Here is a 21,970-nt window from a genome sequence, read left to right as displayed (position 1 = left end):
CGCACTATAAAGAGCGACGCTTATTCCAGGGAATCTTCACCTCACTGCATCTCATCTTGAATCGCTTCGCCATGAAGCTTATCCACTCTCTTTACGCCTTCGGCCTGCTTTGGGCTGGTTATCCCAGAGCTGCTGCTAGGCCATCTACGTCCGCTGGATTGATATCCTGGCATGGAGCCCGCTTCCCCTCCCTCAATACTCGGGAGTTCCAGAATGCACCCATTCCACTGACAAACTTTGGAAATAACTTCGTAAGTCGTTTCGCTGTCTCGGAATGGTCTGAGTGACTAACCTCAACTTTCCTGGATAGTATACAACAAACATAGGTGTTCTCGGGAAAGGTACAACGTTATTTATCCCATTAGTGCCTGATATTTGACCTGTTTCTGATTTAGAGATTCCGGTGGCAATCACTACCGCGCACTCGGATATGTGGCTTTTCAGCTCCGAAGTGGTCAACAGCAATACTACTGCCATCCACGCAGAGCTGGATTACGGCAATAGCTTGGTCTCCGGAACGATCGCATTTGTCAACATCACTGTTGGTCCATTTGTAAATGTCACTTCAGGTATGATCTTCAGAGGATTATGCATGCTGAAAGTCGCTGATCTTGTCGAAGCGTTTGTCAGAGTCGATGATGTTAGTGAAATCTAGTCGTGGATATATGTTATCTGACATCTACCATAGGCGATCAATATGACCGAGTTGTTTGACAACGGTGTCTACGGTGTACTTGGACTGGGCTTCGAGAACGCGTCGGTGATTCAAGAGATTCTGGATGAGAACAAATATGATGCCACGCTCAGACCCCACAGCTTTGCCTCAAGTCTGTTCGGAAGCGGTCCTGGTATCTCCCCCTTTGCGTCTCTCATATTCGGTCGGGATAGTGGAAGCGGCTCCATTCAGGCAAATGGCACATTCACTTTCGGCACGTACGTGGACACCTACGCATCGTCGCTAGCTCAAGCTGTCCATTTGCCGGTGTTTTCGGACACTTCGGATGAGGATAGCAGCAACGGCACCTCCTTCCCAACTTGGGCCCTAACCCTGGATGGTCTAACAGTTAATGGTACCCAGTATACCCTAAATTCATCTGTGCCACAGGTGCCATCCGGGAAGAGTCTCGTGATTCTTGATAGCGGATACTATTCTACGATCGTTAGTCCCGATATCGTGGACTTCATATATAGTAATATCTCCGGCGCGGCATATTTCAAGGAGGTTGATGCCTGGATTATCCCGTGCAATATGCCTGCCAACCTCAGCCTCACCTTCGGGTAAGTTAAACAGCTTAGAGTCATCATGGTATGCTGATAAGGTATTGCAGTGGTCAAGAGTATCTGATGGATCCGCTGGATCTTACCGCCATCCAGTATTTCAGGCTCACAAATGGCACTGAAGTCACATTTTGTAGCAATACATTCCAAAGTTCGTCATTTAGACGGGGCAGTGGACTTCCGGCGGCAGATATGATATTGGGATTGCCATTCCTTCGGAATGTCTACACATTGTCAGCATGAGCAGTCCCTTTCATCTCCCCCCGTGTTATGCTTACTGATGGATGTTCACGCGATCAGACTCTCCTATGGAAACACAGTCTACAATGCGACCACTTCAGAAGGGCCATATGTTCAATTCGTCTCGGTAACCAATGCGACATCGGCTTCGGATTTCTCGTCCATCAGACACCGTATACTGGCCAATTCACCCATGGAGCTTACCCCATCCGAATTCATCAAAACAATCAGGGCCGAATCTACGAATGCTAGCTCTTCAAGTGATAATGACCGTACCTAGGATTTTGGCTTCTCTCATTCATCATGCCTATGCAAATATTGAAGGGATGACTTTATTTAAGTTACTCTGAGTAATCTATACGTAGGAGTTTGCTGGCGTATCCTGAGAGTCAGTACTGGAGACGGCCTCAATACAAATATCCAAGTTATGATAACGTGAGATACTGTAAATCCACGTACATGTAAATCGACCCTGCCATGACCCGGGGTCAACGGTGGCTGATGGCCCAAGGTAGCGGGTACAGCGCGAAAATTCTAAGTCCCACCGCATTGAAGTATTTTCGAACGCGATCGGCACGACTCGGAGTGCCTTGCTGTGGGCGCTAGTGTGTCCATGCCAGTGGCAAGTGACAACCCTGTCGTATCACCGTTGATGGCAGAATGATGATATGGGACCAGACAAACATTCTGTCAGTGCAGCAATGCGTTTCAAAGCCCTTCGTTGACTCTCATAGGAAATACTAGTCTTCCAGCAGCATAATCACCTGCAGATCTTTCAAGTCGGACTGGCTTTCGTTCACCTACGCACGACTGACATCGTTCTCTCTGACAATCACGCGCAGTAATGGGGATCGCAGGCGGCTGGCAGCCTCGACGGTTGACAGTCTCGGATCGCATTGCCTTCCATATAAACCGCTGCAGCTCTGCTTATGGCTTCAGTACCCCTCTCTCTCCTACGCTTATCTGACATGGCTCCTACTCGGGCTTTGATCATCGACGACTCTGACCTTACTCATACGACATCATCTGTCGACTCGGTCTCTGTCAAGATATCACTGCCAATGCCACTGGTCAAAGGAAGAAGCAAGCGGTCCTCGGGTGCTTCCGCACTCACTCTGCGCAGGAGAAGTCGTACCTCACGCGGCGCCGAACATGTACATGACATCACGCCGACGAAGGAGGACTCCCCTGCGAGACGAACGGGCGACTCGCGACGGCCTGACAACTTCGTCATCTTCGACGACGCGGACTGCGTAGACTTGGAAGCTGAACTGCAGAAAGATTGCTATGTCACTTCCCTCTCACCGTCAGCCACGCAAGACCTGGATTACGAGATCATTCAAGTAGTCTACGAAGACGACGCGAAACCTATATCAACCCTGTCAAGTCCCGCGGTCGTGGACCTCACGAAGCCCCTGGACACCTACAGCGCCTGCACTGAACCTTGCCCACCGTACTCTCTGGAGCCTATTTTTGAGGAATCTATCGACGCCAGTTGCTTATCGGGCGCTGGTTGGCTCTCTCCCGATCATCATAGTGTCGCGGATGACTCTCGCTGCTGTAGTGCTTCCGACACGAGCATTGACACCCTCGCCGACGGCGGCTCTCTCCGCCTCCCGGAAGGATTCCTTGACAATCTTGAGGAGATGGAGCGCCTCCTCGCCCTCCACTCCCGCGCGAAGCCCCGCGCACGCACTGCTTCTCTGAACTCGAAGGAGAACGCGCCGGTCGACAGGAGCGTCAGCTGCAGTATGACTACGACCTCTATCGACACGCTCGCGGAGGGCGGCGAGCCCAAGCTTCCCCCGGGGTTTTTCGAGAACCTGCAAGAGATGGAGCAGCTCATTACCTCGCACTCTGGCCAGAACGAGCACAAGAACGAAGCCCCGTCTCGTCCATCAAGACAGTTGCCTACGATTATAGTGACGAAACCTCAACGGCGCATCGTCCGCCGCGAATCGAATGTCATCTTCAGCGGCTCGTCAGCCGTGTTGACAAAGCAACTGGACTACGACTATATGGATGAGATGGTATACGATGAGGACACGTCCTACAGCGGGGTATGTCACCGCATCAACGAGCATCCGTCACGTACTGACCTTACTGTACAATAGGACTACGCCCCCTGTGTCCCACCACAATACGCAGATTTCCTGCAAGTCCCGTCGGTCGACTTCCGCGGACGTATCATCGGACACGATGAGGAAGAAGACGAGGAAGAAGAAGTCACCTTCAAAGCCCCCATCATTCGCGTCCTGCTCAAGAAGCCGCGGTTCAACGGGCTCGACGGTCTACGCTCACTGGTCACCCGCCTACGAAGGAGACGTCCTTCATCACTGGCAGTGGATGAACTCATGGAGATTATAGACGAGGATGATCTCGTGGAAGAAGACGAATACTAGTCTCACGATGGTTTACGATTTTCTTCTTCCTGGGCACATACCTATTCCTATCTGTTTCGGACTTGTTTTGCTATTCGGACCTAGTGATGAGGCAAATGTGATGATTATTTGTAATAGACATATACCTGTATGCAAATAAGTTAATGGTAGCTAGTACAGTGGATCCATAGACAGCAGCATCAATGAAATACAGTTGAGTCCATCTAGAGCACGAGAGGAAATGAGTGCGCGGCTAAGTCGCTCGCTGTAAAAGGCGGGAGAACGTGCTCTGTATAGAGATCTTCTTCATAATAGTGGGCTCCGGAGCTACAAGACGAGACATTAAGCACGCAAGCAGGCCCATTGAGACGCCGGTTGACTCACGGTCTGATATATCCTCATCTTTAACCTTCCGCTTCACGCTTTCCATAACCTCGTTAGCGGCCGAGCGGTCAAAGTCCCCTCGGATCTTCATGAGACTCTCCACGAATTGTATGTTCGGGCCGTGCACCTTCGCAAAGGACCAGAAGGATAGGAACACCATACTCTTGGATGCCTCGAGCATGCCGAGGATCATCTCGATGACCTCAAACGACTCCTCGAGCTCTTTCGGCTGCTTGAACGCGCTGAAGAACTTGAAGACGGCGCTCACGTCGTCCTTGATGCGGTCCGTAGCGGCAGGCATCTTCAGCTTACTAGGAGAGTTCACGAGGGCGGTGATGTAGGTTACGAGGAATTGATCGAGCAGGTCCTCCACCAACAACTCAAGGAGGGTGGGATTGAGGAAGGCTTGGCAATCACCCATGTAGTCCCGCATGGTCGCGACAATTTGTTCAATGACGGTGCCATCGTACCACGTCTGCTGGAAAAGCTGCTTCGTCACCGGCTTCAAGTCGTTGAAGATAATGTCGATGAGTGTCTGTATGCATTTCTTCGCTACATCTAGGAATCCGTCGATAGCGTCATTGAGGCGCTCGCTGATCGTAACTCGATATTTCTCGGAAACTAATGGCTCCAGTCTCGCGGACAACGCTTCTGTGAAGTCGGCAGACTTGATTTGATCGTTGGCAAGCGCGATGGTGTGCTCTACCAAGCCAGGAACCGCCTCCTCGGGTTTCTCGACGTGCTTCTTGAACTCGCCTTCAAGGGTCTTCGTCCACTGTTCTTGGATCATCCGCATCACGCGGTTCACCTCAGATACAACTCGTGCCAGGATAGCGCCCTGACCGCTTTCCATGGCCACGTCCACCTGTTGGTTGACCATTTGGAATAAGATGATGGCTCCTTGCATAGCGTACTGCCCTTCGCTATCTTCTTCGAGCGGCTCTGACCGAGTAGTGAATGCCTGGATTTCCGTCTTCATGAGGTTATTCGTCCATTCGTCGAGCTTCTTGATGATGAGGTTAACGTAGTCCTCGATCAGACCCTGCTCCTTGCCATCCAGCAATGGCGGCTCCATCAGCTCGGGAGGAACATTCAGTTCCTTCATATTCTTCTTGTACTCTTTGAGCCAAGCGTGAAGAGTGAGGAGCACCGAGGCCTCCGGCTCAGACATAAGCAGTTTCTGAAGCGTGGCATTAAGCGTCTTGTGATACTCTCGAACAAAGAGAGAGTAGATCTCCCATTCAGGAGGGAAGCATGGGACGACGTCTTCCTCAATGCGGATGAGGTCTTGGTACATCCATCCAAGACTGTCCAAGAAACCGGCGGGGTCCTGCTCGTACTCTTTGAGGGCATCCTCGAACTTACGCTTGATAGACTCAATGATTGTTTTCGTAATATTGGACCGATAGTGTTTGAAGACTCTTGCATCGGCCTGCATGGATCGGAACTTCGCGGCTGCATCCATCTTAGCAGCTCGCTTGACGAGCCGGATGGCTATGGCCTATCGAAGCTGAGTACACCGACAGGGGACGTCTGCTGGGATGATACATACCTTCTCATCTTCCTTGCCTTCGATCTCTGCTATTTTCACCAATTTCACGATGACCTCTGAATGGCCAGCACGAATCAGAGGTAAAATGTTCCGGGCGAGATCGACAATATACTCGTCGAAAGATTTGATGAGCTTATTGAGCCGCTCAAACCACCGAGTGAGAGTGTTTCTGGAATCAGCGGACGCTTTCTTAGCCTGGTGCATGGTTTGATTGCGAAACGCTTCCAGCTGGTTGATATTGTAATGGATTGCCAGGAGATTCGGCGCAGGGCCAACGACCTCTTCTCTATTGCTCGCTAGCATTGCTTCCAGCATATCTAGCTTGGAACTCATCTCCAAAAGGTTATTGACCATTTCTTCTACTTGCCCGAAGTTCCGATGGACCATGGATACCTTCAAGACATGAGATTGTATATTCATATGGTCATATATTGCGTACTCACCCTACTGATCTGGTCGAACGTTGGGACTACATTTTTTGGGTCACTGCAGAGCCTATCCACGGTCTCCATCTCGTCCCTCACTGCCTGCACATTGTTTCGCGTCCCGAACAGTTTCCGTAGACCATCTTTCGTGGCATCAAGCTGTTCCTTGACTCCACTTTTGAGTCGTGCATCTATGGAGGCTTTCTCCTTCTCAAGTTTCTTTCGGAACGCGACGAGCTTGAGCAGATCATCGGGAGACTGCAGGTATTCGCCTACGGCTTGTGCAGCCGACAGAGTAGGAGGCGCATTGATGGCTTGTACAGAGGTCATCGCGGCGACAGGGTATACGTCGTCTCAGTGGTGGCAACAACTGTCATGGAATGAGAATACACAGAACCGAACAAGGATCGTTTAGGTCATAGCCAGTCTGAGGATAATTGACCTTGGCCTGCGCACCCTGCAGTGTGTGAGCTAAAACAGGTACACTTGTTGTTGTGGCTTTTGGGAGCCCGCAGTGAATGATTACGACGTTCTCTATCATCGACTATGCTCGACGTATAGCAACTGGTATAGTACATGATATGCATACAGGCTAGAATGATGACTGGCTAGTGTAATCTGACGACCCAGCATAACCTTATGCGGCAACACTCTCGGCTGCGATGTTCTACTTGTCCTGGATGACCTCTAGCGTCCTGCTCCATTGGACGACCTTCGGATGAACGGTAACCTTTCAAGGCATAAGCTCGTTATCCAGCATGCAGAAGAACAGCACGTACCTTCTTTGGATCAAAATTGAGGACTTGAAGGCCGTCCAGCGAAGTTGCTCGGGAGAGTGCGACATAAGCTTGACCTAGGGGAGGACCATACTCAGTAAGGCTTAGGCAGGTAGATAGTAAGAGGGTCTTACCTTTCTCGAAGACCCTGCCGAGGTCAACTTTCACTCGTTCCAGTGTCTGGCCTTGCGATTTATGGATGGACATTGCCCATGCCGGGATGAGGGGAATCTGAAATCAAAACGGTTAATAAAGCACTGAGTCATCCAGATGATACCGAACGCACCTGAGTCCGGGAAACTTGGACTTCACCATTCGGCAACTCTACTTTCCAAGATTCCGTTGTGACTAAGACTTCCCTCATCCGTCTCTGGCCTGGAATGACAAATTCTACCACAGGAAACAGCTTGCCCTCAGCCTGAGCTTTACCCTTCTTTCTATCTTTCGGGTCAACTTGGTCCCCGCCAGCAAGGTCTTGCTCCGAGCCATATAATGCCGGATCTGCAAACCGCACGACCTTCCCCATGCTTCCATTGACGAGTGTCTCGTCGATATTCTTGATGAGCATGACCTGTGCATCGACCCTGAGCGTGATCTGGGATGGCGCCATGAAATTTGCAAGCATCTTGTCGCGTTGGGGACCGTCTATTATTCCGCCATCCATTGCGAAGTACGTGTGGTGCTCGGTCGCAAGGCGATTCATACGCGTTGAGTTGGAACGCTCAACGTCCTCGCGACGAGGAAAACTGCGCATATGTTGCATCAGTTGGCTGACATCTAACGATGGGATTGGCTTACAGCTCCGTTGGACCCAGTCCGTCTTCGTAGACAATTTCCCGAGATAACGACTTGAATTTATTGATGGATTTTTGTGATAACGTGCCAAACCTCATCTCATTCAACATGTCCACGAATTCTGGAAGAAAGAAGCATGATTATATGGACGTATACACCGAAACATGACACTCGCACCCTGATCTGTTTGCCTAAAGACTTTGGTCAAGTTAAAAGTGCGTTGGACAGCTTCTGTCCAGGCTTCTGCTTCGAAGGCGAACTTCACAGGCGCATTACCCCTTGTGACGGGCGGCAATTGGAAGAAATCGCCGGTAACGACGAGCTATTGTACATCAAGGCACTTTATTCTATGTAGACGATGAATAAGCTCCCTGGGGACTTGCCTGTATACCGCCGAAAGCCTTCGGGATCTTGCGTACCACTTTCGCAATATGAGAAAGCTTGTCGAACAGGTCTCCGTCCACCATGGACACTGCATAGCGTTCTCATTAACCCCGGCGCACATTCGTCGAATATTGCAGGATATCTACCTTCATCGATAATAAGCACTTTCGTCCTCAGCCACCTTGCCATCGCCTTCTTATTTTTCCTGACTTTCGAGGCCAGATCATCCGGTTTACCTTCGCCTATACCGATGCCGGCAAAAGAATGAATTGTTACACCGCCGATATTGCAAGCCGCGATGCCTGAAGAGATTCCCATTCAATTGGGACAGGTATCGATAATGCACATCTATATGACTAACCAGTGGAGGCAGTGATGGCCACCGCATCCGGAGCTTTGATAAACTTCTTCCGAAGCGTCTTAATGATTTCTCGTAGGAGGACAGACTTTCCAGTTCCTGGATTCACATGTCAGTTCATTCCGGGACCTTCATTCAGGAATACGAAGAATGCGCATATAGCCACGTAAATGAGGACTGGCTTCCGGAGGGACTGTCCGCTTCGCAACTCACCAGCACTTCCCGTGTAGAAAACACTTTGCCCTTCCTTTACCAAGTTAAGAATATGCGTCTGCTCTTTGCTCAGGAACACCGGAGCGGGCTTTCCTGTCGCCTTCGCAGCTACCACCTTTGTAGCTGCGACTATCGAGGAGGTTCCTTTCGCCGACCAGGAGCTTGAGGAGGACGCCCTCGCAATAGAAGTCGTTGTAGAGCCATAGTTTGTCCGCGTCGTTAGAGGATCGGTTTCCCAAGAAGTGGGTAGTTGCCTTCGCTTCGCTTGCGAAGGGGCATCCTGCGAGCTCGATGGTCGTTTCTGAGGATTAGTTAATGGAGGCGTAGGAAGTAAGTTCTGTGACGTCTTCTTGCTCCCAACGTCAGCTAGCGCATCTTGGATAGCCTTCAAACGTTTATCAACTCCAGTCTGCGGCTTCGGGGGAGTGGGGTCCCACGGGATATCCGAGCTCTGATTAAGAGCCGGCTCCGAGAAATCCCTCTTAACAGTTCTTAGACCTGACTGCGGTGCTCGCGTTGTTTGTGACATAGTAAATCCGGGGAGGAGACAATTCGCAAGAATAAGCAGGTGGCAAGAAGCAGGGGGACTCTGGGAATTCTCGCGCATCTACGTGACGCGACGCGACGTGTAACGGTCACGTGGTGCGCGTATAAGCCTACTAAAATCCATGATATTTGACTGGAATATGTGCCGAGGTTCAAATTTCGCCCAGGAGAACATACGGTTCGACAAGAAATGAGGTCCGCGGATTTCAGACGCAGACGTGTGGCCTGAGGTGCCCGCTCGCACTTGTAGGATTGCTACCTTGCCGCCCAGCCGTCACGGTCAGTCGGCCTCTTGGACGGTACCGTTAGCCTGAGACTCTGCCAGTGAGGCGTCCCAAGGGTTTCCTCAAGCTACTTGGTAGTAATTACTAGTCGACCAACCAAAAAATAGACATGTGCGAATCTCAAGGAAGACTATGAAGGCTGAAGCCACCGGGGCATTTCCCGGATTTGGTGGCGTCGCCGGCAGTTGCAAGTTGTTGCTGAAACACTGGCACGGCATAGGGGCATGACATCTGTGCGACGCAACAGAAGCAACACCACACTTCCTAATGAGCATTCAAACAAGAGAGTATCACTTGAAAACCTGGTGGGGAAGGATGAGGAAGTGACCCCTCAGCGAGGGCACGGAGTAGAATCTGTGGCTAGTTTTGTGGCCACCACGCGCTATTTGCACACAGAGCCCTCGCCAGCCACAGGTCTCCTTCCTGAGGTACACGGACCAGGTTGGCATACCGGATTTCCTGACCATAATATATTCTGAAGCCCACTTTCTCTCATCTCGAGACATGCAGTATATTATACAGTCGTTTCAGATACCGTATAATGCGTACACCGTAGCGACAGATCATAAAGGAGTGCCCGAGCTGCCCAGTAAACCCATAAGACGAAGACATAATCCCGCTCTGGCCCATTCCAAGCTCAGCGTGAAATCAAAGCAAACACAGGATAGCGCCTGCTGCCAAAATACCAGCGAAGCCTGATGCAAACTGTTTGAGGCCCAGCGCGCCGCTAGTTTTGGACGGAGACGCAGCAGTACCTGAACCAGTCCCTGACCCACCGGAAGTCGAGACTTTCGGAGTCATACTAGCCTCAGTAGTACTGGGGCTCCCAGTGGGGGCAGCAAAGCCAACCACCATGTAAGAAACAGTCTCCGTCCCTTCAGCGGTAAACGGTTCGCCGTCTTGATTCGCGACTATGTTGCAATTGGCTACGCCGTTGGACAATGCGCAGGATTCCAAGGCCTGCACATCTCCTGCAGAGTAGGATATTACAGCGTCGTTGGGGCCTTCGATAAGAGTTGCTGTACGGCGTCGTGAAAGTCAATTACTAGGTCATATTATGATGAGAACAGGGGGAACCCACCTGTGGCGGGGAATGATTCTTCTTGACCCGAGGCTGTCGGCGTGCCTTGAACGATCTCCCAGGTTGTCCGTCCATTGCTATCGGTACCTAGTACACTGGCGCTGAGGGGCTGATCGTCAAACCCCGGAAGATAAAGGGACGTCTGTGCATGAGCAGGCAATGCTGCAGGTATTGATCGATGAGCACCTCATGCCTGCTTCAGTAACTCGGATTACTCACAGCTAAGGGCGATGGCGCTCGCAAACAAAAGAACGGAAATTTTGCCAACCATGGCGGTCGTCTGCAGTGTTCGAGATAAAGGGGACGGAGGGTAGGGAAGGAATTTTGGCTGGATTTGCTCATTTCTTCCGGTCTATATACCCCTCTGATATATCCACGCGCTAGCGCCTAGCCCCATGGTCTCGGAATCCCATCACTATGCCCCTGACCGTAACTCCGGAGTAATATGACTCGTCTGTTACGCTTCAGGATCGACGTTATTTTTGCGGCAGTTTTGCACATCAGAAATGACTGATCAAGGCCGCTGCGTCCAGTTGCGAGACGTCCTCCATGTGCAACAGTGTGCGCATGCATACACAGAACTGGTCGGGTCGGGCGCAAGTCGGGCTTTAGGCGAGTCAGATTTGAGTTCTCAGATATCGTCGAATGTATCTGAATCAAGGTGCACAAGAAGCAGTAAGGCCTCTTGAGGAATCCGCGAGATAGTGACTCGGACGCCCACATGTGGGTAAAAATGGGCGACAGTCATCCCTGTAACCTTCAGAGGCGAAAGGGCTCCCTATCGTGACTATGCATCCTCATACAGGTACGATTGAATGCTCGTACTAGGGGGTACATCAGATATGCTGTATAGTTACAGAAGCTTACGCCGTACACAGGGCTCGATGTACTAAGAGGAACGGATGTGCAGTGAGACAAAACCATGACAGTCCTCCTTTGTCTAAGGACTGCACTTCTCAACGTCACTTCTCCGTCCAATGATTAGTTGGATGAAGACTTTGATATAGGCCTGTCACCAGAACCGAAACAGAGTAGATAACTCGACTGCTCGGGCAGAAAAAGGCCAGCGCTAGAGCGAAAACTTTGAGCACATCAGAAGGCATAGGAACATCGATCAGTTCGTTCCCGGATTCGCGTCAGAACAGAATTTCTTTGTGCGATGAAGTGAAGCAGACCGACATAGTCGTCGTGGTCAAAACAGAAAATTTTGCAAAAGCTGTGACCAAGGTCAATAAGACTCACATGACATGTCACACACATTTACGTCACGTACGGATACGAGTCGCGTCGTGTGGCGGCTTCACCGCTTGAGTTCACCACAGTGACCACACTACTGCCTGGTCGGACATTCCCCCTTTCATGAATAACAACCTGAAGAATGTGGTCTCTCAACTCGGAAGCGACAAGGTTAGAGAACGCCAAGAAGCGCTGGAGACGCTGAAGACGACGTTTGCTCGAGATTCAGCCGTTCTTTCCGTAGACCCTGACGGGAAGGGCAGGGCCTGGCTGGCTATATTTCAAGCTCTTTTTACCCTGGTTGATCAGGAAAAGAAGGATGTTATTGGGAAGGGCTCGCTGGAATCAGCTGTGGGTCCAGGGGCGGCGGCGAGGCGCAGGCTCGGAGAAGCTGCCTCCACTGTGCGGTGGCTTGCTGAACGGAGCGTGCACAGGATGAATTCGAAGGTCATTCATTCTATACTGGACAGACTCGTGCACAAAGTGGCGTATCGCAGCACGGATTTGCTTGCCCCTGTAGCGTTGGACTTCCTCAAAGCCATTCGCTGTGTTGTGAGTTTCCATCCGCATCTGGATCATCTCAAGGCCGCTGTGTGGGTTGACATCGTACGCTTGACGTTCAATATTGTTCTTGGCGACCCCTTGAATAGCTTTCTGGATGAAGACGACTCAGCTTCTGCTGAGGAGCCTGATGACGCCGATGGTCATGACTCTGGTGACCCCGATCAGGATCAACGACATCCTACTACTCTTCCGGGATCGTCTAGGAAGCGTCTTCGACCCATCCTCAAAGACAGGCATAGCACCGCTACTCGTCGACATGTCGGTCGCACCGTCAAAGCAGTGTCTCCGGAGCAGGTAGAATCCATGACGATCCTCTCTATCCTACTGCGCTCGAACGCGGCACCCTTCCTATCCCAAGAGCACCCACGCCTCCCTGAAGCCATCCTTTCTAGGTTCCGACGTTTCATTGACATGTACCCGTCTGATTCTAGCCTATACCACGACTGTTTGCACGCTCTATCGGCCACCCTAGGTCATATAGCTTTGAACAAGACCCTTGCAGTCCATAAATTTGCTTCCGACGTTTGGGGCGGGCTGGTCGAACTGATGGCAACCAAGAATAAGAAGTTGAAGGAGAGTTTGCTAGCGAATCTGAAACTGCTCTTTCCTTACCTCACCATGTCAATGGTCGAGGATTCCGACGCTGCAACGTCGTGGGCTGAAGGAGTGGGAAAATTATGGCAAGCGCTAGATATGGAGATTGGGAGCAGACGTGGTCTCGAACCTTTGCCATTGGACGCCATACGGCTGCAGTTGGCTCTTCCGACGGATGAAGGCGCCGTGGAGGAACCAACTGGGGCTTTTGTCGCTCATACTTTCCGCTACGGCAGGGAATTTAGCGCAAGTCATGCCCTGACATGGGCTGTTTTAGAATTGCAGGCGGACTGCCTGGCAAAGGTACGCCTTACGGTTCTGTTCTGCTCCCAGACGCCTGGTGCTTACAATGCCATTTAGTTACTGGTCTTGTCCGAGTCGATGCGAGGATCACTTGCCACGATGACCAGGAATGACGGCAAACGAGCGAGGCTGCAGAATCCTATAGCAACCCTCCTCGTCTCCATACAGAATGAGCCACAGACTAGCATCCGGACGTATAGGCTGCAGCTACTTCTATTTTTCATCGACCGGCATTGGATGATCTTGCATGCTGATCACCGGGGAGCTGTACTGGACCTTTTGAATCAGTACATATCCATCGACGATGCTGTCGCGCAGTCTTGGGTGTTCCTTACTCTCGCTGCCATAGCTTATGCTGTTGGCCGTCAAGACGGTTCGAATACTGCTAAGCGTTTTGATCAAGGCAGCTGGGATGCTATCTGGACGCATCTTGTCCGACGTGCGAACGTGGCCCTAATATGTCGCGCTGCTTGCCATGCGGGATATACGCTGCTTCAGGCAGCCAGGCACTTGGTGTCTCCTCAATGCGTATTATCCGAGATAGAGTTGCTGGCCAGGGATTTGGACGTGCAAGGCCCGACATATCCGAGCGACTCCGTGTGTGCATTCCTAGGGACCTGCCTCAAGATAGCAAGTCAGGACATGAGACTGTTCCGAATGCAGCTGGAGGAGAAGGTCCTCAGTTGGTTGATCGAAGTGTGGCGAGTTGGCGAAGGATCCGTTAGAGCCGTGTCCTCCGCGCCATCTCACACGGTGGACGATGTTCTAAGCCTACTTCAGACTATCCGCGGCGTTGGCAGGCGGGCTCATGTCATATGTCGCATCTTGCTCCCAGATTGTCTAATAACCCATACGGTAATCGAAGAACAGAAGTGCTCCGTCATACGCGACTATCTTCTGGATGCCCACCTTCCTCGTTATTCTGAAACCACTACTTCGAAAGCCGACCATGCGTCTGATGGGTCTTCCGGTACGATGCAGGGTGATGCAGACCTCAGCGAACCTCGAGCCCGAGACCGGAGGATCTCCACCTTTCTGCTCAAGTTGCTTGAAGACGTCTCCGTTCGATGGGGCGCTCTTCAAGACATGAAAATGACGGCCGAGAGGGCCAGGCGAGATCTGGATTTGGCTGCGGTCGCTCTCATTTTTGAACACTGCCTCGTATTAAACGGAGTCCGAAGTAACAGACGAGTTATTCAAGCTGCTTGCAGAGTCGTCTCACAGCTCAAACCATTACTTACGGACAGTAAACTGACAGACGCGGAAAGACTGTCGCTCGTTCTTGGTCTAGAACCTTTGGCTTTGGCTCAGCTACAAACGGAAGAAGACGACATATGGGAGACGATGTTGCCTGCCGGTGAAGGCACTGGAATCAAGAGAGAAATACTCAGGAGAGTTCTACGAGGGTCAGACAATAGTGCAAGAGATGTCGCATCTCGTAGATGCCTGCAGCGTCTTGTTTGGCAAAGCAGTGATGTGAGCCCCTTCTGTTGCGTGCCCTTTGTTCTACTCAAAGATTTTTTGTTTCAGGTACAAGATGCATTTGCCGGGATGCTCGAAAACATGAGAATCGTCACCAGGGCTGCTCTGGGATGTCATACTTCTTCTGCGACATTCGCCGCATCCCGAATGCTGGAAGACGAAGACGATTTTGCAGAAACATATGCCCGTAGCCGGATGACTCGCGCTACAGAAATCCAGCCGTCTGACGATACGTCCATGGAACGCCTCGACCTCATCAGGTCTTGTACACTTTTTCTCTCTGTCGCACCAATCTTGCAATCCTCTTGCGGCGAGCCGACTCGAGACAAGGAGCTATCAGAGATTTTCCTGCAATCCGGCGACACGAAGTTCCTTGCATACGCTGGCCCGTATTTCCATAGTATTCGAATGCGGACTCTGACTATCAGTGTCTCCATACTCGAGAAGTTTCTGGATAAGGTCGAAGCTTTACTAATTCCATATCTATACTCTCATAGCGAGAGATTGCAAGTGCTGGTCATTCAATTCCTTGGCTCAACATCGCATATCTGGTTGGACCAGAATGACGGCGACCTTTCCCCGGAGAGTGTGGGTGGGCGGGTGCTTACACTTTGTCGATGGCTCCAGGAGACTTTACAGACTGGCAGGATATCGTCGTGGAAAACCCGAGATCACATTGCCAGATTTTTGGACGGATACCTCTCTCAAGATCCAACTCAGCGGTTTTGGAGACTGAGGTTAGACGACGAGGAGGATGTAGAGGAACCAGATTCCTTTCCGACTGCCATTCTTCCTACATTGTGTGCAGACAAGGACGTGCGAGTACGCTTTAGAGCAGCCGTTCTGAACGCTCGATTGTTTCGTCTGGCTTATGCGAACAAGCTCGATCCCCTGCCCTTGTATACGAGCGTCACGAAGTCGCTATGCACCGATCTCGGAAAGTCAGTCAGTTCCATAGATCATATCCGCTTTCCTGAAATAATCTTTGGCTTCTAGCTTGGAGCACATGCTAACCCGCCTGCTGTGTCTCGGCAACATAATGGTGGTTAGCTCAGCTGTCAGGCGCGGCTCTTACTGGCATCTTTTGGAGACCTGCTTGTACACAGTGGCGTACAACGCTCATGTTAAGGCAGTGTTACTCTGTGTTTCGGAAAGGATGGGTCTACCCAGCCTCTCCCAGCTATTCGAAGCCTACGCGTCTCAAATTGCTTATTCTATACGACAAGGGGAACTTGACTTCCTCCGACTTCCTCCGCACCTGCTAGGTTACACTGATCGGCGTGCGTGTGCTGAAGCCACATTCCTGCAATTTTCGCCCACGAATCTTCTAGCTGGAGGTTCGCCATCTACTGTAGCACATGGGAAGAAACTATTCGCGAATCATTGCAAGGCAATTCAGAAAACAGTCGCGCAGGGTATCTGGGAGTGCTTTCCGGACATCATTGGGCATCAGCTTGTCTTTTGGGTCGAAGATCACATGTCCGACCCGGAGGCCAAGGTGGAGGATCTCCGCCAGGTTCTCCTTGAAAAAGTCTCAGATATGCAGGAGGCTCATAACTTTGACAAGTATATCTTACAGAGAGCCGATTGCATTATCGCTGCTATGCTTCGAACTGTGAACGACCCAGACTTCTCTCAGGATGGATCAATCGTGAATGCCCTCAGAGCAATCGGCGATGAAGCAGTTCAAACTTTTCAGGACCTTTCCCACTACCGCTCCCGCGATGCTTTCCCCGCCCACGAGCCGAATCTTCCGAGTTTCAGTGCCACAACTATCCTGCATTCACTGAAATGGCTGCTGCGTTTAGCACCTCAAGTTCGTGTCGAGTCGGTCTCATATCATTTGATGCACCAGCTATTCTCAGATATCCAGCGCTCTCCCCTCTTGAACGAACAAAAGCGTCTCATCAATGGAATTCTGATCTGGGTAGCAGCACAAGCGTCCTTGTTTCGAGACATGACTCTACTCAGGACGTTCATCAATGGCAGCACTATCCTGCTCTGTCAGAGTGATCTAGCAAGGGCGGCTCAGTCTATGCTTGAATGGGCTTTTGGAGTCTACATCAAAGCTTCGGATCGCGACCCGCGCTTCCCAAACGTTGTTGTTCGCATTTCATGCATAGCCCATGATTATATGATGGACTCCCAAGATAGAACAGTTTCTCAACTGGGCTCCGACTTGTTGCAATGGATCGAAGCACAGACCGTGATACTCTCTGATATTGACTCGATCCGTCCTCAGGTCCTGAAGGCGCTACCTGCATGGCCTCGCGAGCCCTCAGCACCGCTAGGAGCCATCTACGACACGACTACGGGGGATAATATATCCTCCGTCTTAGCGGACCACCGCATGTTGGGCAACAAATTCCGATTAGTCAGACGTCTCCGCGATTCTCTCAGTAGCGCGGACAGTAGGCGGTTTGCCATCTCTGATTTCTGGCGTCTGAAGGAATGCATCCCTTCTCCAGAGTCCATACAGGACAAGGATGCTGAAGCTTTTGCGGAGCTGCTTTTCCTGGCTCAAGGGCGTATTGAGAGTTTCGCGAACGATCAGCCAGCTCCAGAGACTCTGAGGACGAGACATCAACGTTATGGTCGCAAGAAAGATGCGGATGCGGGCTCCCTAGGGACGGCTTTGACATATCGACCAATCATCCTGGCTCTGCTTTCCCTCCTTGATAGTCCTTCTCCATCTCGCGCGAGCGGCGCTTACCGCACCCTCCGCCTACTTATCAGTGTCTGTACGCCAGCCACTTTAGAACCTCGGAGCTGGTCCACTGATATCCGCGGAGAGCTACGATTCCTTCAAGCACATCCTGTCACTCCACGCATCGCTGCTTCCTGTCAAATCCAAGATCTGATGGCAGAAGCAATCGTTCACTCATCAAAGGATTTTCCGGTTTGGATCACTACTGTCACCAAGTTATTCTGCGATGTGCTTGCAGCTCAGGACCGCTTCTTCGCTCAGTTATGTTCTGTCGTCGTGGACGATGTAGAGTTCGCAGAACAAGTGCTTCCCGTCCTCATCCACACTGTTCTGGAGGTTTCACGACGCAAACAAGAGGATAGCAACACTCGCACCATCGTCTCCGAGTATCTTATGGCAGTTTTATCGCTAGAAGGCGTCCACACGTCGTCTTTGAGGGCTGTAGTGGATGTTATCCTCCATCTTCGGCACTTCTCTCCAGACAGTAGTGATGCTTTGGCATACGACAAATGGCTTGAACTCGACTATACATTGCTCAGTCAATCATGCTTGAAGTTCGGGGCTTATACGACAGCTTTGCTCTTCCTCGAACTAGCCATTGAATATACGCCCACGGAAGCAACCGCAGTCGACGAGCAAGTTCTCTACGAAATCTACAGCCGCATCGACGAGCCCGACGGCTTCTACGGCATCAAGACCAGAGACCTCCATCAATTTCTTCTGAAGCGGTTCCACCACGAGCATCAGTGGGATAAAGCTTTCAAATTCCATGGCGCCAGCATCGAGGCTGGGGCTGCCAGCCCTTCCGACGCAGAGGGTATTATTCAGTCTCTACATTCATTTGGCTTCCACCATATGGCTATTGGAATGCCGGATGTGTCTGTGGCCGGCGCAATTCACACCCCCTCCTCACGTTTCAACTATGACCTCGGTTGGAGGACAGAAACTTGGGATCTTCCGGAGCAAACGGAAGTTCTTAACAACGGCGCTCCGCTCTATAAGGCCCTACGGGCGGTGCATCGGGAGCGTGACCAACAGGTTGTCAACTCGACGCTTCACTCTGGGTTGCGGGCAGAACTGGAGAGACTCCGTGGTCTCGGTGACGAGAACTTGGTGGAAATACGTGAAGTTGCCAGGAATTTGATGTGCCTGTCAGAGGTTTGCAGATGGAGGACAAACGAACTCCAGGAGAATCTGCGACGGAAAAACATTGATTTGGACAAGTGGTCAATATTCCATGGTATTCATGCTGGTTTCGAGTGAGTCACGCGTACTCTTGGATTTCATGGCCCCATTGACAGTGGTTCAGTTTCACTGATCTAGAGAGTATAATGGCCACTCGCGTTTCGCTTCTTCGATCTGCAGCCCAAAGAGAACAACGAGAATTGATAGGAAATTTGGTGACGCCATTCTTCAAGAGCATTATCGACATCGAAAAGAAGTGTCTAGTTAGACTCTCAGCCGCTGCCAGAGACTCCCGACAGCTGCAAGTCGCTCTTAACTCCGTAATTCGCGCTCAGAGATTGGAAGGAGACCCTAGTTTGGAAGTGTCGGAAGAATTTGCCCATGTTCTCTGGCTGCAGAACGAACAAAAGCTGGCAGTGCAATTACTGCAAGAAATACTTGGTTCTTCCGTGTCCCATTCTGACCAGGAAACGCTTACTGCCGATAGCAGAGCTGTGTTGCTAGCCCGACTGGTAAGTCAAGACACGTTTCATTTTCGATCATCAGGACTTAGGATATCTTACAATAGGGAACATGGACATCCGAGGCGTGTTTACAAAAGCCAACCGACATCCTATCCCATTACTTCGACCCCGCCGTGGCCTACATCGCTCCGGTCGGCGGTTCGCAGTCACGTCACAGCTCTCAAGCTATCGTCTATCAGCAATGCGCGATGTTTGCTGAGCGACAATACAGTGCCATATCAAAGTCTGATGATGCTCTCAGGTGGAAGGTATACATGGACCGCAAGATACAGGAGATAAAGCAAAGAAAACGCGAGATGGAGAAGTTCCCGGCGGGTACAAGCCAGTATAATGCACTAGCGCGTGACCAAGAAAAAGCGGAAAAACTTCTTCGGCTAGACGAAGATCGCTGGAAACATCATCAAAGTGCGCTCGAGGCGTTCATCCAACAGGCGGTGGACATGCATTCTTGTTATCTTGAAGCGTCGGACGACTTCGATGATGACGGAAGCATCCGCCTGTGTTCCCTCTGGTTTGCGAACTTTGATAATGCGACATTGCAGCCGAGGGTCCGTTCTGCTCTGGATCGTGTCGCATCTCGCAAATTTGTTTTCCTGGCTCATCAGCTGTCCGCAAGGCTTTCAAAGAACCACGCCGAGGGGACTGGTCAGAGCACCCTGCGGGCTCTGCTCATCCGTATGTGTAAAGAACATCCTTTCCATAGTCTATATCAAGTCTACTGTCTGCGAGCCGAACAAGCGCCTTCACAGTCCCAATCCTCGTCAGCCAACAGACGACACTCGGCGCGCCATGAATCTCCATCCTCGCAGATCGACCGTGCCAGTGCTGCAACAGACATATTCGACCGTCTTCGTGAAGACCCTTCAACTGGACACCGAATCGAGCGCATAGAATCTCTGTGCAATGCCTCCCTCCAGTGGGCTAAATATCCTATCAAGAAGAATAGCAAGTATGACAAGAGTCAGAAAGGGCCCTTCCAGGTACCGGATGATTTACTTATCCGGAAAATCCAAGACTACGATGTCCCAGTGATGACGGCGGAAACACCTATTGATCCCACGATGCAGTACTCCGATTGCATATGGATCAACAAGTATGAGAGTACCTTCGAAACCGCCGGTGGCGTTAATCTCCCTAAAATCATCAACTGCATCGGAAGCGACGGCGAAAGATACAAACAATTGGTGAGTGCACCCAGCTGTTCGCGAGTAGTCCCTTACCAGTCCATAGTTCAAGGGCGAAGGTGGGGATGACCTGCGTCAGGATGCGGTCATGGAACAAGTCTTTGACCTCGTGAACATCGTGTTACGCCGGGACGTCGAGACGCGGAAACGCGACCTTAACGTTCGTGGCTACAAAGTAATACCTCTAGCTTCTCAAGCAGGAGTTATTCAGTTCGTGAAGAATACTACGCCTCTGCAGTCTTGGCTGTTCGCTGCTCATATAAGGTACGCAATGCCTACCAATGATGGGTTCCCAGATGAACTTACCAGACGGTTAGATACCGACCGGAAGACATGTCGCACAAGGAGGTTCACAGTCAGCTAGTGAAGAAACGCAAGGAGTGCGGTGGCCAGGCTGAGCCACTTGTGGACCTTTTCCTGGACATTCGCAAGAGATTCAGGCCTGTCATGAGGCACTATTTCACGGAGAAACACAAGAACCCTATGTCGTGGTTTAGCAAACGTCTGAACTATACCAGGAGCATCGCCACCACTTCCATAGTGGGGCATATTTTGGGTTTAGGTGACAGACACACCTCCAATATTCTGCTGGACAACAGTACTGGCCAGGTTGTGCATATCGATTTGGGTATCGCGTTCGACCAGGTGGGGAGCCAGATTCTCTGATAGTTCTTGGTATTAATTCTGTCATCCTCAGGGGAAGCTTCTACCCGTGCCAGAGCGCGTCCCATTCCGCATGACTGCTGACATGGTCGACGGCATGGGCATGTCTGGCACCCAAGGCGTATTTCAGAGATGTGCCGAAGAGACCTTGCGAGTCTTGCGCGACGGTTCAGAGGTGATCATGACGGTCCTGGAGGTGTTCAAATATGACCCCCTGCATTCATGGTACGCTACGGTCTTCCTATCAACCGTCATGTTCCATAACTTATGCTGGGGTATCTGATAGGACTGCGAGTGAACTCAAAATCAAACGGATTCAGGGAGAGTCTGCACCGACGTTCCCCGACGGAACTCGGATGGCGATCGGAATCGACATGACAAGTGGTTCCGCCGACGAGGCAGCTGACCGCGCTCTAACGTCCGTGGCTAAGAAACTCGACAAATCACTCAGCGTAGAATACACAGTCAACGACCTCATTGCCCAAGCCACTGATCCTGTCAATCTTGCTACTATCTTCCCCGGTGGGTCCGCCCTTTCAACGCGAACTGCGACGGAACTAACCCACCTCTGAAAGGCTGGGGACCCCATTACTGATCCAGATACCCTTGCAACTCCATTCATCTCTTCATTGTATTTCGGAGAATATGCGTATATCTGTAGAAGCCTTCACATTGGAACAAACATGTATCAATATCGCTGTCAACGACGCTCACGGTGTATGACTAAATGTGTATTAACTTATTATGATCCTCAATAGACCATGGCCAGTTCACTGGAAACTGCCGTCGACGGACATGCTCGAAGAATTTAGAAGAGGGTGTTTCACTCAT

At 51.1% G+C, this 21,970-nt stretch overlaps 5 protein-coding genes across 5 annotated transcripts; 3 read left to right on the top strand and 2 right to left on the bottom strand.

Annotated features, from left to right (window-relative positions):
• Positions 1-71: 71 nt before the first annotated feature.
• GLOTRDRAFT_92938 (acid protease) lies at positions 72-1,798 on the top strand (the record flags this gene model as incomplete). The annotated part of the gene is made up of 6 exons (XM_007867039.1): positions 72-251; positions 311-341; positions 396-640; positions 689-1,278; positions 1,329-1,511; positions 1,579-1,798. The coding sequence occupies 6 exons, from the start codon at positions 72-74 to the stop codon at positions 1,796-1,798; spliced, it is 1,449 nt and encodes a 482-aa protein (XP_007865230.1).
• Positions 1,799-2,486: 688 nt separating this feature from the next.
• Positions 2,487-3,920, top strand: GLOTRDRAFT_92937 (uncharacterized protein; the record flags this gene model as incomplete). The annotated part of the gene is made up of 2 exons (XM_007867038.1): positions 2,487-3,578; positions 3,633-3,920. The coding sequence occupies 2 exons, from the start codon at positions 2,487-2,489 to the stop codon at positions 3,918-3,920; spliced, it is 1,380 nt and encodes a 459-aa protein (XP_007865229.1).
• A 90-nt stretch (positions 3,921-4,010) lies between these two features.
• GLOTRDRAFT_75238 (exocyst complex component sec6) lies at positions 4,011-6,590 on the bottom strand (the record flags this gene model as incomplete). Its single annotated transcript, XM_007867037.1, has 4 exons — positions 4,011-4,226; positions 4,284-5,784; positions 5,836-6,228; positions 6,279-6,590. 4 exons carry the CDS (start codon positions 6,588-6,590, stop codon positions 4,153-4,155), a joined length of 2,280 nt encoding a protein of 759 aa, XP_007865228.1. The 3' UTR covers positions 4,011-4,152.
• A 3,479-nt stretch (positions 6,591-10,069) lies between these two features.
• On the bottom strand, positions 10,070-11,019 carry GLOTRDRAFT_99678 (uncharacterized protein). The gene is made up of 3 exons (XM_007867036.1): positions 10,917-11,019; positions 10,698-10,859; positions 10,070-10,635 (listed from the first exon to the last, which is right to left on the bottom strand). The coding sequence occupies exons 1-3, from the start codon at positions 10,966-10,968 to the stop codon at positions 10,265-10,267; spliced, it is 585 nt and encodes a 194-aa protein (XP_007865227.1). The 5' UTR covers positions 10,969-11,019; the 3' UTR covers positions 10,070-10,264.
• A 1,037-nt stretch (positions 11,020-12,056) lies between these two features.
• On the top strand, positions 12,057-21,899 carry GLOTRDRAFT_138224 (uncharacterized protein; the record flags this gene model as incomplete). The annotated part of the gene is made up of 11 exons (XM_007867035.1): positions 12,057-13,394; positions 13,452-14,870; positions 14,925-15,817; positions 15,873-18,842; positions 18,893-19,280; positions 19,337-20,476; positions 20,523-20,740; positions 20,794-21,121; positions 21,174-21,364; positions 21,426-21,661; positions 21,715-21,899. 11 exons carry the CDS (start codon positions 12,057-12,059, stop codon positions 21,732-21,734), a joined length of 9,141 nt encoding a protein of 3,046 aa, XP_007865226.1. The 3' UTR covers positions 21,735-21,899.
• Positions 21,900-21,970: the final 71 nt, after the last annotated feature.

Source organism: Gloeophyllum trabeum (genome assembly GCF_000344685.1).
Source record: "Gloeophyllum trabeum ATCC 11539 unplaced genomic scaffold GLOTRscaffold_00005, whole genome shotgun sequence".
In the NCBI taxonomy this organism is placed as follows: domain Eukaryota; kingdom Fungi; phylum Basidiomycota; class Agaricomycetes; order Gloeophyllales; family Gloeophyllaceae; genus Gloeophyllum; species Gloeophyllum trabeum.
Note: the sequence above shows the minus strand (reverse complement) of the source record. Positions and strands in the feature narration are given on the sequence as shown.

What these genes read in the sequence shown, in the direction of transcription:
- GLOTRDRAFT_99678 (XM_007867036.1), bottom strand. Translation starts at nt 10,968, where the DNA reads ATGGTTGGCAAAATTTCCGTTCTTTTGTTTGCGAGCGCCATCGCCCTT. An exon ending in GAGCGCCATCGCCCTTAGCT is followed by an intron (nt 10,860 to 10,916) that starts GTGAGTAATCCG and finishes CAATACCTGCAG; the next exon opens with CATTGCCTGCTCATGCACAG. An exon ending in AGAATCATTCCCCGCCACAG is followed by an intron (nt 10,636 to 10,697) that starts GTGGGTTCCCCC and finishes GACGCCGTACAG; the next exon opens with CAACTCTTATCGAAGGCCCC.